A 16,916-nucleotide genomic window follows, 5' to 3' on the forward strand; every position below is an offset into this window, starting at 1 on the left:
TTAGATTTGTAAAATAGGTTAAATTGAGATTTTCCATTGGCACATATGTGTCAGTTATGTTAGAGGTTGTCAGTAAAATGGCCTGAAAAAAATTAACTTGTTCCAACCCAGAGTGTCCTTTTTTGGGGGAGCTGCTTTTTTTTTTCTTCTTCTACATTAAAACTGACTTTGTTTAATTCTACCCTTGTAAATAGGGACATTAATGAGTCATCTTCTAAGGAACTTTGTGTGTGAAGTGATCTTAGTTTGAGCCTGTGTGCATTCACTGCATTGGCTATGATCACACGGTGAACTCTGATTTGTAAATAGTGGTTATTTTGGGCATACTTTCAGTAAAAATAATCAGATTTTAATGATTTTAGTCCTGTTGGAAAAATTTTTATATTAGAAATATACAGGGTAACCCCCCCCCCCAAACGGGCCCCAACTCTAATTAGGCTCCGTTTCTTAGTGTTTTGTTCGAATGAAATGAAACTTTGGTCATAGCTAGTTTATTATATTCAAAACATCACATCAAAACACTAGGGTCTTTGGTCTTTTTTCTCCGTTCTACAGCATATGTTCTAGATGGCCTCCATTTAGCTTTTGTTTTTTTTTGGGTCACCCTGTATTTAGAATAGTAACATTTTTAGGGGGAAGACTGGAACTAAAATTTCATATTTAAACATAGCAACCCGAAACACTACTAATAACATATCTCCTGATATGAGAAAAGATAAAGAGGCCAATAATGGCTCATTGGAAAGCTTTTAATAGCAGGGATACAATCAAATACAGAATGCAAAAAATTTTCATTTGGAGTGTGTATGTGAATTTTCATATTTGAGAATAGTGGCTCCAAAAAAAAACTAAAAATAAGATCTCTCTTTGGTTTTCAATTAGATTATGTGAACTCAGCTGGTGGAAAAGGAGGTATTTCTACAAATGGTAAGCAGGAGCAACACTTGCAATGATTAAACTAAACAAACAACTTGGCATAATCCTTTAGATAATTTCCTGTACAAGAAAGATTGATATGCTAAAATTTGCATGACACTGCAAGGAAACTATACTTAGTGAATAATTTTCCTTGGGTTTTACTAAATCTTACCGTGCACAGTGCTGAACTAATCAAAATGAATGGAGGTGATAGTTTAGGATGGTATTCAAAAGAGGGACAAGAAGCAAACCACAAGGTTGTACGTAATTATCTTGAACATTGCAGCAGAAAATCTAATATAAGCAAATTGAAGACATTCATCATAGGTTATTAGAAAAATCAGATCCTTGTTTGATTCATGTTATATACAAATACACACACGGCATAATCACATTGATACACTGGTTATCACCAAAGTTAAGCAACGTTGAGCCTGGTTAATACCAGATGGATGACCATTTGGGAATACTAGACCTTTATGTAGGAGTATCTCGACACCTCCCAGCAAGAACTGCAAAAACTTAACGTCATCTCCCCTGACCAGGATATATATATGCAGCTAGAGATTGTTTATGAATTTAATATTTCTATAAAACTTTCTCCTTCGTAGGAAGCTGGTTCAACCCACCTATGATGAATATCGTACTCTTTGGTCCCCCAATTTATGTCTGACTATATAGTGGTTTTTCATGGTGGTCATATCAAATATACATGTGTTAGGGCATGAAACTGCACTGTTATCCATTTACACTGGGATTCGGCGTCCACAGAGGCTCAAAAGAGGTAAAAAATTACACTTTTTATCCCATAGCGTTTGATCCATCCATTAGATTTTCCTGAAACTTGGCCAAAATGTGGAGGCTATTATCCTTAATATAAATTCAGTATGGGTGACCCCAACAAAAGTTTGCATTCCTCTGGGACTTTTAGAGCCTAAAAAACATGCCTTTTTGGAGCTCTTTTTTCATATTACCTAAAAATTTGATATGTATGTCTATATAGTGGTTTTCCATGGTACTGAATTCAAATATCCGTGTCTTAAGGCGCGAAATTGAACTGTTTGTCTATTTTCACTGGGATTCAGCATTCTTAGGAGCTCAAAAGGGATCACAAATGCCCCAAAATTGCAAAAAATGACACTTTTTACCCCATAACTTTTGTCCCATCCATTAGATTTTTCTGAAACTTGGCGAAAATGTGAAAGCAACGTTGGCACTACACACTTCTCACATTCATTATTTCTTCACTATTTTTTGTGGCGTCATCTCACATGCAGCACAAGAGGGGGAGCATGCACGCAACGACTTATTTTTCTTCAAACATGCAAAGAAACATTGCAGTATTTGTAAAGCCACTGATTGCTTAGTGCAGACTCACAATGTTCGTATTTTTTCAGATGATATTGATTTTTTTTCTTTTTTTTTGTGCAGAAGCTCTAATCTAAGCAAAAAGGAGCATCTGGTATGCTTTTCTCCAAATTGCAAAAATTGTTGGGGAAAAATGTGAATAGCAATTTGGAAGTGCACCAGATATGATATTCAACATGCGGGCGTATCAAGAAATGTAATCTCTGTTGGACGAGTTGCAAATTTGATCGACTTTGCTGAAGTTGTATTTCTGTGATTGAATCAGTGACAGTTGCCCATATTTTTCACCTATTTTTTTCTTGAAAAAAAAAAAAAAAAATTGAGAGTATTTGTTTCATACTATAATTAATGAGTGCAATATTCTAGGTTAAAATTTGGAACAGAGCCAGTTCTGCTTTAATATCAGTGGACCATGGTTCCATTTTCTTTCTCAAATTACAACATTGATATGAACTAATAATGTGTATGTAAAATTAGTTTGAATCCACATTCATTTATTTTATTCTTGCTGATTGGAAGTTCTTACCATTGATGTCTTGTTTTATATGGCTCATACTCTGGGTATTTATTTCTTTCGTCTAGGGATTTTTATCCTAGGCTCCCCAAATCAACAAAGAATAGACCATTCTTGTAATGATCCGATCCCTGTTGTTTTTGTGGTGGAAGTTTAGTTCTGTGCAGTTCTAGGCGGTTCACCTTCCCAGGCCTTTGTCCTCTCTCTTTGAGAAGGGGTTAGTTTATTGCTAATCGCCTGAGGCAGGGGCTGCTCAAGCATTTTTTGCAGGTCAGAATGCCCCTCCTTGTGGGTGCTGACTTCTCAATTTCACTTTACGATCCTGGTGTCTAAGTTTTTGCAGTGGGAGAGAACTAAACAAAAATTTATTTCTCTTCCTATACGAGAAATGTGACTCAAGAGCTGGACAGTGGGATTGAAAAGTCAGCACTTCAGACGAGGATTACTCTGACCCTGCAAAAGATGCTGATGCAAACCTATTGGCATTCCCCATTATCTCTGATTGATGTAATCTCATGCTTAATTAAGCAAACGCTATATTTTTGTGGAAAGCTATATTTGGGCAAATGTTATTGTTGTTAAGTAGTATGTTATATTGATTTGTGTTAAATTTAATTACTCTTCAAAATGTTGAGAAAAGAACGAATAATGAAATTAAACAAATCAAAGAAATTGAAAGTTTGTTTGGAAATGCATTTTATGAAATCTATTCCATTCCATCCATAGCCTTGAGCCCCTAAAGGAACATAGGCCATCCACAACTTTGTAGATGTTTTGGTAGTGAAATCTTTTTTCGGGGTGAGGGTGTTGGCCCCATGCCCAACTTTCCTGGAAGGTACATACAGCACCTAGCCTTCTTAAATGGTCACACATCCGGTACTGGCCAGACTCAACGTTGCTTGACTTCGGTGAACTGGCAAGAACCGGTGTGTCAGCATGATTGTGCTGTACATTTTATGAAATCAACTAAGTTCAAATTCAGCTAGATCAATTTATTATCAACTTAATGTTCTGGCATGTGTTGGACAGTTTTTAGAAATTGATTTCCAAACTATTCTCTCTCTCTGTGATTATGTCTTTATTTATCCCTCTTTCTCTCTAGTCTATCCATATCACTTCCTCTTATGTTTTCCCTGGTATTCCCCTGTGAACTGACCCTTCAACCTTAATTGTTTTACATTTATTAACCCAAGAACTCTGATTCATTTTATTTTCAACATCTCTTTGTAGACTGTCTAAATTTAATCTTTCTTTGAAGTTTGTAAAACTCACACTCCACATCCATTGTATCATTTTCTAATATAATTTTATTATTTTCTTGCTAAGGAGTCATCACTTATCAAGGATCAAATGTCACTCACGAATAAGTGTTATGTTTTCCTTAATAGAATCAACGTTCTTTTATATGCGGGTCTTCAGCAGTGGTAAGGTCTCTTGTGTCTTCTTCCATCACTGAAATGGATCATCACCTTGCGAGTAGTTGTAAAGCTACATAAGGTTCAAGTTATTTTGTGCATTTAACCATAAGGGATTTACTCCTTTTGAGTTTAGATTGCTATTCTTGTATTTCTGTTATAGCCGCAATTTACTGTACAATTCCTCAACATGAAAACTGAAATGAAGTCATAATTTTCTTTGACATGACTTTAATTAAAAAAATAATAATTTTAATTTGATAGGAAGAGAAAAGAGGGAAATTTTCCGTATGCTTACATCTATTTGCCTCAAATTCAGTGCAGTTGTAAAAGTCTACATGTTAACGTGTCATGCTTGTTATTTGATAATATGGTGTAGATGATGCATGTCTCTTCGATAGATTTTCACTGGCAAGCAAAAGAGGGGGTTAATTTGTCTTCCTTGCCAATATAATTAATATTACTATCATTTATGGCAACAAAATTTGCTGATAAATCGGCATTAGAAAACCTATTAATCTGCAGATTAATCGGTAATCGGCCAATTTTATAATCGGTACATCCCTATGTCCTATACTTGTTCCCACAGACAGACTGATTTGAAAACCTTTGTTTTCTCCCAGCCCCCAAAATGTGACATCAGTCATCATCTCGACTCGTACCTCTGTTTTGTCTAAATTACTTAACCTTTACTTGTGTTTTGAACTTACATGTCACCCATCTTTGGCAATGATTTTGTTTTGCAGATTTGGGTCATCATGACATGCACACAATATGCCTATATTAAACTTCATACTGGCTGATTTAATTGCCATTGACACAGGGTCTTTAATATATAGTATAAGGGTTAATGAGTTCCTCAAGTGAGCTGTGAAACAACATTGTCATTGTTAAGTTTTGAGACATTGTGTTGAACAAAGATGGTGGCGTAGTTCAGATTAGTAACCAAGATGGCGACTAAGAATTAAATGCGGTCCGTGACGTAGTAAACGGCGAACTGATTGAATCCAAAATTCGGCAATTTTTATAATAATTTTGAAACGTTTTCATTGGTTGTTTAGCCCAGCCGTTGGTTATAAAAATGATTGGCGAATCCATTCGTCTCATACCTCCCATTAGGAGTCAAAAACATTGGTAATGATGGTTGAAATTGGGAAGAATTTGATTATTTAATAGGTTGAAATTGGGAAGAATTTGATTATTTAATAGGATGTATCAATAGGAATTTCTTTACATTAACTATTAAGTTTACAAATATATATTTTTTCTTTCTTTTCAGGTTGTGGCGCAGAAAGATTGTAAAATACCAGATAATGGAAAGAAAGACCCTGTTGCTTATATCACATTTCCATGTGAAGATGCTTAGTAAGTTTAATTTAAACATTTTATTTAAAACTATTTTATTATTCCTTTTTCGGCATCTTATTTTAATCAATAATCTAATTTCTAATCTCTCTCTCTCACATATATATAATTTTGAAAAACGGACAAAATGCCTTTGTAAACCATGTTTAAGATACAAATATTTTTATTAAAAATCATTAGATTTTTTTTATGAATCTTTACTTTTTTTTAATTTCAGATAATAAAATATCCATCATCAGCAAAAGAGTATTTAAAAGAATTAAGTTATACTATTATTTATTTATTTATTTTTTGTAATTAGTAGTATCCCTACCTTGTGGTGGTGTTTGCATAAGAGTTCAAATAAGAGATGTTTCTTCTTCATACATAGTTGGTTGGTTGGTTGGTTGTTTTTGTTTTATGACATATCAACACTTTTCCAAATCCAGTGATTTTGAAGCAAAAATTTTTAATAGAATATGTTTGTTTTTTTTTTTGTTTTTTTTTCAAGTCGGTTTCTATTTAACCAATAGTTGGGACCCTAGCAGGTACTACCACTCCGGGTTAGAGTGGACCTGGGAGCAATAGCAATTAAAGGGTGGCTCCACACTCCCTAAAACCCGCAAGCTGGGGCTTCACCATCGGATATAGTTTAAGGTCATATCCAGGACGGATCATATATTGTTCTAATAATATCTAACTGTGGCTTCAAACAACACCACTATGCATGGACACTACTAATTATGACAAACTAAAAAATAAAGGTAAAACCTTTAAGTTTTTGAAACAGTGGATATTTTATTATCTGAAATCTATAATATAAATCTCACCTGTTGGTTTAAATGTATGTATGTATATATGTCTGCCTAAAACTTTTGACAAAGATTAATATTGTTTTGAAGCTCGGCCCTTCAGACAACAAATATCGAAAAATTGACTAAAAACATTAATTCTTTCACCCTAAACTGGGCACTTTTCTACAGGGAGGGGTCGCTTTTTTCGCCGATAATTTCAGAAGTAATCCGCTCTTTTCGATTGTCTAGCCTTAATTTAAACCTACGTTGCTTCCGATTTGGCGATGGGCGCAGCGACTAACGTGTCACGTTTTTTTTATTTTACTTTCTTTTTCTCCTCTGCGGTATAGGTTCGAGCCTGCCTGCCTATTACTACTTTTTTTTTTTTTTTTTTTTGCTCAACACACACCCCCAAACACCCAGGAAAGTTAATAATAATAAAAAAAAAACGATTTTTATATAAATATTTGCATCTCAGCTGTGATTACAAAGGCATTTTGTTTATTTTTTTTTTAATTTTTAATTTCTTAAAAGATACTTTCAAAGAACTTTTGCCAATTTATTTATATATATATATATAATGAAAAAGAAAAACTGAAAATTATTTATGCCCATCGACGTTTCGTCATTATTCAAAGATTTTCTAAAGACACTCAATATATAATAGATGAATAAAATGTTAAAGCTTATTAGGGGCAATGTGGAAATTGTTTGATATATTGATTCAGTATCTTAATTGAATCAATTTTGTAAAGCAGTAATAAAAAAATTATTAAAATATTGTTCTCCTATCTCCAACAGTTTTGTTAGGGAGATTTTTTTTAAAAAATCTTTTGATTAATTAAGAACTAAATTGTCAGATAAAATATAAAAAAGTTGGAAAAAATTGTTTTTAAATTTATTTATGTGTTATGTGATTGTGATCAGCCACTTGACTTTTGTTTGACCATTTTCAGTCAAAATAATCCTGTTTAAAAATGTTTTTGTGTGCTTGTCTATAACTCTCCCCACTCAAGAAAAACAAAAAAACAAAAAGAATAATCTTTTATTATGTATGTACCTGTGGAGAAAAGAAAATTATCAAATAACAGTAAATTTCAACTAATTTCAAAAAAAAAAGTTTTGAACGCTACTAACTGAAGTTCTTTCAACACAGTTTGCAATTTGGAGACGGAATTGTTTTTGTTGAGATAAGTGATTTCAATCATGCTTTTTATTTTAGATTTAAAATATTAACAACTCCATTTTATTTCAGTATTTAATTTGTGTATTTCTGTTTTATTAAATGCTAGCCTTTTTTTTTTTTTTTTTTTTTTTTTTTTTCCTCGTACATATGTTTATTTATCCACCGAGTTGATAGCAAAAATTACGAATTATACTCATTTTTAGTTCGTGTGAGGGGAATCTATCACCATACTTTCCCTTAAACACGTCCGTTGGACTTTTATTAAGTACAATACTTAATAGTTTTTTTTTTTTTTTTTTTTTTTTTTAATGGAGAGTAGAAAACGCATTGTGGATGCGTTATCGGCAGCTCCTGTTACTCTCGCTTCTTCTTATTTGTCCCTCAGTCCTCATTTTTTTTAAATGAGTGATTTTTCGGACAAAGGGAGAAGAAAAAGCTGTTTTCTAGGTTGGCAGTATTTTTGCGAACAGTTGGCTGAGATGGCGGAAATTTTCTGTTTCTATGTCTATCCTTGTAGCCATGTCACTAGTAAGGGTGCTGGAGGTAAACGTTTTGTCTGGGCTGACGTTATCCGCCTGATAGTCAGGGACCCGAACCTTGGATTAACCACTAAGGAGGCTGTCCTATCAGCAGGTGCAAAGTACTGGGGCTGCTGTATTGCCATTTGGTGAATGGATTCTGGACCATGCAGTAGCTTCTGGTGGGGCCTCTCGATGCCATACTAGTGGGTAATTGTTACGGCTTTACCTTATCATTAACTACAAATAAAAAATAAAAAAAAATTCTTCATTTCTTTTTCTCTCTTAATTTCCCCTCTCTGTCCTGCTCTAAGTAAATCTGTCGACCTAGTCCACAAATTCCAAAATTTCATCATGACAAGTTTCAAGAAAAAATACACGATTAAACCCGGTTCCCCAACTTCCAACGTAGACCCCTACTACCATGTCTCCTTCTCCAACATCAGGGGTCTTCGTTCTAACCTTCCAGAGGTTGAAACCCAATTACAGGAGACTAAACCAGACCTTTTATTTTTAAGTGAAACTGGCATTGGACAGGCTATTTCCCTAGATGAGTTTGCAATTTCAGGATACTCTAACTTAACTTCTAAATCTGACCCCCAAGATCGCCATGGGCATGGAATATGTGCCTATATTAAAGATAGCTTTCCATGTGGGAGGGACATCTCCAGGGAAGATCCTAACTTACCCTATATGTGCTTCCGGGTTGCTTTAGCTCACACTACTGCATTTATATTTACTCTCTATCGCCCCCACAACAGTGGAGTTACTATCTTTCAAAGCATATCTGAGAAAATTGACCAAGTCCTTTCTACTTATCCTTCAGCTAACATTCACGTATGTGGAGACTTCAATGTTCACAACGTTGAATGGTTGACCCACTCAAACAAGACCGATGATGAGGGGAGGTTCTGTCATGATTTCTCCATTGCCTATGACCTCACTCAGATTGTTCAGGAACCTACCCGTGTGCCCGATAATGATGGCCAGTATGCGAGCCTACTAGACCTTTTTCTCACAACTTGCCCTGAACTATGTTCAGTTTCTGTTCTGTCGCCTCTTGGATCTTCCGACCACTCTGTTGTATCAATTAAGATAAAAATGAAATGTAATAAGTCCCCAGATGTACCTCTTCATCGTACAGTATATCGATACACTAAGGCTGACTGGGATAGCTTCCGTACATTTATATCTGATCTACCTCTGCATTCCATGTTTAAAAAGGATGTGTCCTCTATAGTATTAGACCTAACTGAATGGTTAATTGTAGGTATTGACCATTTCATACCCTCTAAAAAGTTTCAGAAAAAACCTAACAGCCAGCCATGGTTCTCTCCAGAATGTGCTGCTGCCATTGCGCACAGAAATCACTTTTTCCACTGCTTCAAACGTAATAGATGTATGGAAACTAAAGCCGTTTTCAGGACTGCCAGCAACCATTGTAAGAAAGTAATAAGGAACGCAAGAGAGTTGTATGCTCAATCTGTTAAGTCCAAAGTAGCTGAGCAGCGGCTTGGTTCCCACCAGTTTTGGCAAATAGCAAACAGAATCCTGAACAGAAGCGTGTGCTCCATCCCAACTATTATCAATGGACCTGAGGTAATCTCGTCAGCATCAGACAAAGCCAAACTCTTTGTCAAGAACTTTGCAGCAAATTCTACCCTTTGCGACCAAGACCGCCAACCCCCAATATTTCCTCCTGTATCAGAAAACACGCTATGTGATATACGTATATCTGTACGTGATGTTGCGAAGCTAATCAAAAACCTTGATTCGAGTAAAGCAACTGGCCCTGATGGTATTCCAATTATAGTACTCAAAAAACTTCAACCTGAATTAGCGCCCATACTTACAAAACTGTTTAAACGTTGTCTTAAGGAGAATAGTTTCCCATCTCCCTGGAAAACCTCATCAGTATGCCCTGTATTTAAGAATTCAGGTGATCGCTCATCCCCCTCTCAGTACAGGCCAATAAGTCTCCTGTGCGTCATGAGTAAGTTGCTAGAATCTGTGTTAAATACAGAAGTAATCAAACATCTCAACAAAAATAACCTTCTTAGTGACACTCAATATGGTTTCCGTTCTGCTAGATCTACAGCAGATGTCATTACAGTTATATCGCATAGGATTAGCAAATCTCTCGACGGTGGCAATCTTTCTAGAGCAATTGCTCTTGACATATCTAAAGCCTTTGATAGGGTATGGCATAAAGGTTTACTTCATAAGATCGCTAGCTATGGTATAGCTGGAAAAGTCTTCTCAATTATTAAATCATTTCTTTCTGATAGGTTCATAAGAGTAGTAGTTGAGGGGCAAAAATCAGAAGCTCACAGTATTAATGCCGGTGTCCCTCAGGGATCCATCCTGGGCCCAACTCTTTTCCTGATCTACATTAATGATCTTCCAAATCATATCCTTACATCATTTGTAGACATTTATGCTGACGACACTACCATTTATGGTACCACATCTAAGACAGTAAACGACCAAGTTCTCTCCAATTCTCTCTCCTCTGATCTTGAGCACGTAGTACAATGGGGAAAGGAGTGGCTGGTTACTTTTAATGCATCTAAAACCAAGCTTCTCTCTTTACATCATCAACATTCTAATCCACATTTGTCATCAATTGAAATGAATGGCTCTCGTCTTCAGGAGGCCTCAAGTTTTGACAAGCTTCTGGGCTTGACCATTACTCCTGATCTTAAATGGAACACGTATATCAAATCTGTTGCCAAGGCCGCTGGAAAAATGGTGGGATCTTTCTATCGATCCAGTAGATATCTCACTGCTGATGCTATTCTCTACCTATATAAGAGCCAGGTACGTCCAAGGATGGAATACTGTTGCCACATCTGGGCAGGAGCTGCTAGAAAGGACTTGTCCTGCCTTGATAGAGTTCAAAATAGACTTCGTAGCCTCGTAGGAGATGTCCTTTTCTCCTCCTTGCAACCTCTATCTCACAGAAGAGATGTTGCGAGTTTGTCTCTGATGTATCGTTATTTTCATGGAAAGTGTTCAACTGAGCTTCAATCTTTGGTCCCCCCTCGCAAAACTTTCACAAGAAACACTCGTCTAGCTGTAAACACTATCAATAATTTCCCCCACTCTTTATCTGTGGCTAAACCTAAACGTAGATTCCATGAACAAAGCTTCTTTCTTAGAACTGCACGCCTGTGGAATTGTCTTCCGTTTTCCTGCTTTCCGGCTGACTACAATATGGTTGTGTTCAAGTCTAAAGTAAATAAGTTCTTGATGAGCCGTTCCATATAAGTTATTAAATTTACCAAATTTTCATTACTAATGATTACTATATTGACCAATTTCTACTGTACACTCTTTAACCCTTATCCTTGAGTGGCCTCTGGGCCTTGATAATGTGGTGATGCCTTTGTAAAAAAAAAAAAAAAAAAAAAATTGATTTTTATAGATAAAATAATTTTTAAGTAATTAATGGGAATTTGTGGACATTACAATGATCTGCAAGGTTTGTTCTAAACTCTGTTTTTCTTAAGATCTATTTAAAGGGGGGGGGGTAACTGGTGATAAATTTCTAAATGATGTAATAAAATGTGATTTTCTTTTTTTAAAAAAATTACTTCATCAATTTTTGTGAATTTTGATGGACGTTATTGTCTTTCCATCACAGATACATACATCATAAAGATTTTTTATTTAATTTTGTTTTTTCTTAGGAGGTGGGTTTAGAAAAGCATAATTTTTTTTTAGCAGCGGTATCACTTTTAAGTTTAACTTTCAAGTTAAACTTTCAATTGACCCCTCCCCTCCCTTCCTCCATAGTCTTAAAATTGAATAGCTATGGTTTTCAAATTTTTTTTTTATAATTTGAAAATTTGTTTGAGTTAAAAAGCATAAAAATCTGAGTGTGGAGGACAAGTTGTTTGCAAATATCAATTTCATAAAAATAAAATTAGAAAAAAACATTTTAGAAATTGAAAATTTGCTATTTGATATAGTAATCCGAAGAAGTTATTTTTTTTTTGTTTTGTTTTGGTAAATTTCTAGCTTTTTACTTAAAATGACGGACTGCTGTAACACAAATTAACGGTCTGCTATTTTAAAATGTTATATTTCAGATCACCTATAAAAGAACATTTTTCTTTTCACAATACAATTGAAAAAGAAATATTTTCTTATAGTTGTTTTTATAAATCAGGGCTTTATGTTGCAAGTGAAACAATCGCATTTGCGGTGATTTTTCAAAGTGACTACTAGAAATAATAAAATGCTTATCTTTTGACAATTATGTTTTTACATTTGTGATCTTTCAAAGATCTTCATTACCAAGTGAAAAAATGTTTTTTTTTCAACCTTTTATATTTTTTAATAAAACGAGCCAAGTCAAATTATTTAAACAATAAACAGTTTAATAGAACAATATACTCTTTTTTTTAAATGAAGGATGTTTAAAGAAACATTTGAAGAAATTTGAATGTTTATTCCTTCAAGTCTCAACATAAAATTAAGTGAATATTTAGAATTACACTGATTTAAAAAAAAAAAAAAAAAAGTACAGAAAAATCTTTATAATGTACGTACTTGTCACAGAATGAAGATGTCATATTCCAAAAATCGTGTGGGTTTGGTTAGTAACTTTTCTATTTGGCTAGTAAATGAAAACATTTATTTGTCAAAGCTCAACTAAAGATAAATTTTTCATAGAGTTCTGTAAATAGATCTGAATATAAAATAGCAAATAATTGATATCACAGTCATCTGCCATTTTTAGTGAAAAACTACAAACTTGCATTTTTTTTAATTTTTAGAAAATGTCAAAATCAATAATGGGTAGATTAAATAATTCTTCCATCATTTATAATAATAATAATAATAATAATAATAATAATAATAATATCATCATCATGATCATCATCAATCTGTAGATGGGATGTGTTTAATTCAAATTTAAAAAAATAAAAAAATAGTATTTTTAGTTATTTTCAGAGAGGGATTTTATTTTACTTCTCTTAGGCAATAAACCAGTATTTTAAAAACAGAAACAAAGTAGTGAAGCATGAGTTATATCCGCCTGCGATTATTACTACTTGAATAAATTTAAACAATCATTACTCCCAACTTTTGATGGATTCAGAGAGAAAAATAATAAATTTATTTTTAGATATTTCAGAAAAGGTTCCGGTTCATTGAGACATATTTTTAGTTCTAGGAGAGGTTCAATCGTTTTTTCTAAAACAAGTAATCCTAACAGTTGGTAGATTTTGAGCAAAAACTGACAAAAATTTTTGATGTTTGGAAAAAAAAAAAAAAAAATTGCAATTAAAACAGTTTTAAAATAAAATTTTCCTGAAAAATCTGCTCTGGTCAGTTTTCTGTGTTCATGCAAAATTTTACAGATATTTTTATTGCATAGTTTTTGGATCCACAGTCATTCCATATTGTTTGGTGCTTCACTAATCTTTCCACCATTAGCAAAGGAAACTCTACACCAGTGTTGATCTTGTTAGTTCAGCGCTTTTACCATGACATTCTTTGAATACTCAATATACATTGCTTTCAGGACCTCTCCTCATAACATGGCCAAACGAATTCATTAATCTTTTCTTGAGACTTTTTAATTTGGATTATCTTACAGTGATGAAGGCCATGGTTCTCAGTCATTTTCAAATTCAAGAGCTTGCATTTATCCTCTGCCTTTTGATGTCAAAGTCTCAGAAAGAAATATCGTGATTGGAGCCACAAATACATTGTAGAGTTTTAAGTTTCAAAGCATGAGACAAATCTTTTCTACTCCAGATAGTTTACTTTAGTTTGCCAAATCAGGGCAGATTCTTGTTGAATTTTACTAGAATGACCTTTTCTAAAAATGCTTGGAACCATCTATAATATAAATCTCATCTGTCTGTTTAAATGTATGTATGTATGTTTGTATGTCTGTCTAAAACTTTCGACAGAGGCGACGGATTTTCACGAGATCAGTATTGTTTTGAAGCTCGACCCTCCAGACGACAAATAATGAAAAATTGGCTAAAAACATTAATTCCTTCACCCTGAACTGGGCACTTTTCTACAGAGAGGGGTCGATTTTTTCGCTGATATTTTCCAAAGTCATCTCCTCTTTTCGATTTTCTAGCCTTAATTTAAACCTTTGTGACTTCCAGCACAGCAAAGACATCACTTTTTTTTTTTCACTTTCTTTTCCTCCTTCGCGGTACGGGTTCAAGCCTGCCTGCATACTATAATTTTTTTTGTTTTGGTCAACACACACCTCCAAACACCCAGGCAACGCTCGTCACTCAGGCTTCTAAAATATATTGTATTTTTGTTTTCTTATAGATATCATGTGCATAATATGATTTTCTTAGTTTCTATTCAATACCTATGTATGATTTTTTTCTTTCAACAGTGACATCATCCGTTCAGAATCTAACATCATGCCGTTCAATTCGGAAAATAAAAAGGCTTTCATTAAGAAAGGTAAACAACTTTTGATTTATTTTTCTCTGAAACTTTGGAAATTAGAAGAGTTTAAATATGGCAAAAAATTCAGAATCTGAAGATAATATTTTAAATAAACATTAATATTAAATGACATGTTTAAATTATACGGTACTTTTAAATTTAGTGGACCACTCCAGAAAAAGTGTCATCATATTCATGTTTAACATTCGTTTTACATGATAGCATGTGTTGGAAGGCTTTTAGAAATTGATTTGCAGACTAGACTCTTATCAGGTCTTTATTTATTTCTCTTTCTCTAAGTCCATCTTTGTCATTTCTTACCATGGTTTCCTTGGCCTTCCTGTAAACTGAATCTGTTACCTCAGTTATTCTGCATCTATTAACTACAGAACTCTCACCCATTCTTTTAATATGGTTATACCATCAAAGTCTCCTGTTCTGCACACAGCTCTATACTCTTCAGATTTGAGACTATCTTTAAAACTCATATTAATCGCTCATCTTATAATTCTCTCATATAATTTCTATTCATGCAATGCATGTTCTCAACCTTGACTGGCCAAGTTTCACTTCTATAAATCACACTGCGTACACATGATTGATAGACCTTTTACCTTGATCAACATTGGTGATGCTCTGCTGGTTAAATAATAGCAGAGGTTCACTAAACTTAGTCCATCCACTCCTAATTCTTGCAATCATACTAGCACCTGCTTCACTATATGCTCTAATGGTATCTTAAATTGACAATGAAAATAACTGATATTTATCAAAGTTTTGTTAATTTTGTAAGTTTATTCAATGTTCAAAATATCTGAAAAAAAAAAAAAAAACATTGAATTTAACGAGGTTGTTGATTGTATTTAATAAAAAGAGCAAGATATTATTTTATTCAATTTAGGTAAACAAAATTATAATTGGTTGCAACAATAAAACTACTGTTTCGATCAAAGTGATCACATCAAGGCAACCCAAGCCTCAGATTGTTATTAAAGCAAGTCTTTAAAATCTTAACCTGAGGCTTGGGTTGCCTGATATAATCACTTTGATCGAAACAGTAGTTTTATTGTTGCAACCAATTGTAATTTTGTTTAAATTAAATAAAATTATATATTTGAACTATTCGTTATGATGTTAACTTCTGTAAAATAAATATTAAAGAATCTAATAGAAATTAGAACATTATTAATATAATGCTGTATCTATAAAAATATTGAATGGAAAAGTTATTTTTTGTTGTTGACATCAACTTTAATTTTTCTAATGTAGTTCTTTCCTCTCGTATTCAGTTTAATGTTCATTTTAGATGTTGGCATGCATTGTATGGCTTTAAGAAATTGACTTTCAAAATAACCTATTAATGGTACCATCTTCATCTTTCTTTCCCTCAGTTTTATTTTTATCATTGGTTTGTTCTCTTTCATCTTCTCTCATTCTGCTTCTGGCAGTGTCATCATCTTTTATGCATTGACAGCTGTGAAAAAAGTGCACATGGATTCACAAGTATAAAAATAAAATAAACCAAAACACAGGATAACACTGACTCCAACATATTCTGTATGTATTCATTGGACTTTGGCTGCGTGTGACATCCCTGACTCTCTAAATGCTAAAATCTACATCTACTGTCGAGGCTGTGCTTGACAGTCGGTTGATCAATTCATTTCATTGTCTGCTCTGAGCCACGATCTGTGTTCGTCTCCAACTCTGACTGTCGTCAACTGTTGCAAAAATGCTCCCAATCGTTGTCAACTGGGTCTCATTGACTGTCAAAAACTCATAACCACCCCCCAAAGTATCCACAAAAGAAATCTATCTACATCCATTGTTCCGTCTTTTTGTTGCCATCATTGCTACACCCTGACCAACAATTCAATGTCAATGTCAAGTTTCTTTGATCTACCCCAGTGAACAACTTCCTATCCATTGTCTACTGATAAACTCTATTTCCTATTTTTTTTGTTATAGCTTTTTTTCTCTTTTTTTTTTCTTTACTTTCTAACACTTAGGGTAAAGGTGCCTATAGCATCACATACCGCCCATCCCCAACTTGTTGTTTATCGCATGAATTACAAAAACAAGTCATATTAACAAAAATTATACACAATTCATACTCCTACTCTTTCTTTTTTTTCTTTTCCCTTTCTTTCCTCATTGTCATCATATTAAGGTATAACAAAAACAGTATACTTGTATTAAATGTAGATTACAATGAACTTTGTTGGGAAGAAATTTTTTAAAAATTTATACAAAAACTGTGATATATTCTTTAGTGAATGCCTATGCTTTTAGTCTTGCTGTGTTGTCACTATGGTTACCAAAAACAAACTTGGAAAATTCTGAAAAGACATCATCGATTTTTCTCCATGGACCACTTTACATATGTCTATCATGTATGCTTTTAGTCTTCTCACTGTGTTA

The 16,916-nt window shown here is 33.8% G+C and overlaps 1 protein-coding gene across 1 annotated transcript in view; it reads left to right on the forward strand.

Annotated features, from left to right (window-relative positions):
• LOC145276989 (uncharacterized) overlaps positions 1 to 16,916 on the forward strand; it is a 110,673-nt gene that overhangs the window by 55,721 nt on the left and 38,036 nt on the right. Inside the window, exons 3-4 of the mRNA XM_080128557.1 lie at positions 5,495 to 5,580; positions 14,440 to 14,510. Coding sequence (XP_079984683.1) covers positions 5,495 to 5,580; positions 14,440 to 14,510 — 157 coding nt within the window. The remainder of the gene's footprint in view (positions 1 to 5,494; positions 5,581 to 14,439; positions 14,511 to 16,916) is intronic.

This window comes from Euprymna scolopes, chromosome 5, assembly GCF_053919585.1.
Source record: "Euprymna scolopes isolate OS-2025 chromosome 5, ASM5391958v1, whole genome shotgun sequence".
Lineage (NCBI taxonomy): Eukaryota > Metazoa > Mollusca > Cephalopoda > Sepiida > Sepiolidae > Euprymna > Euprymna scolopes.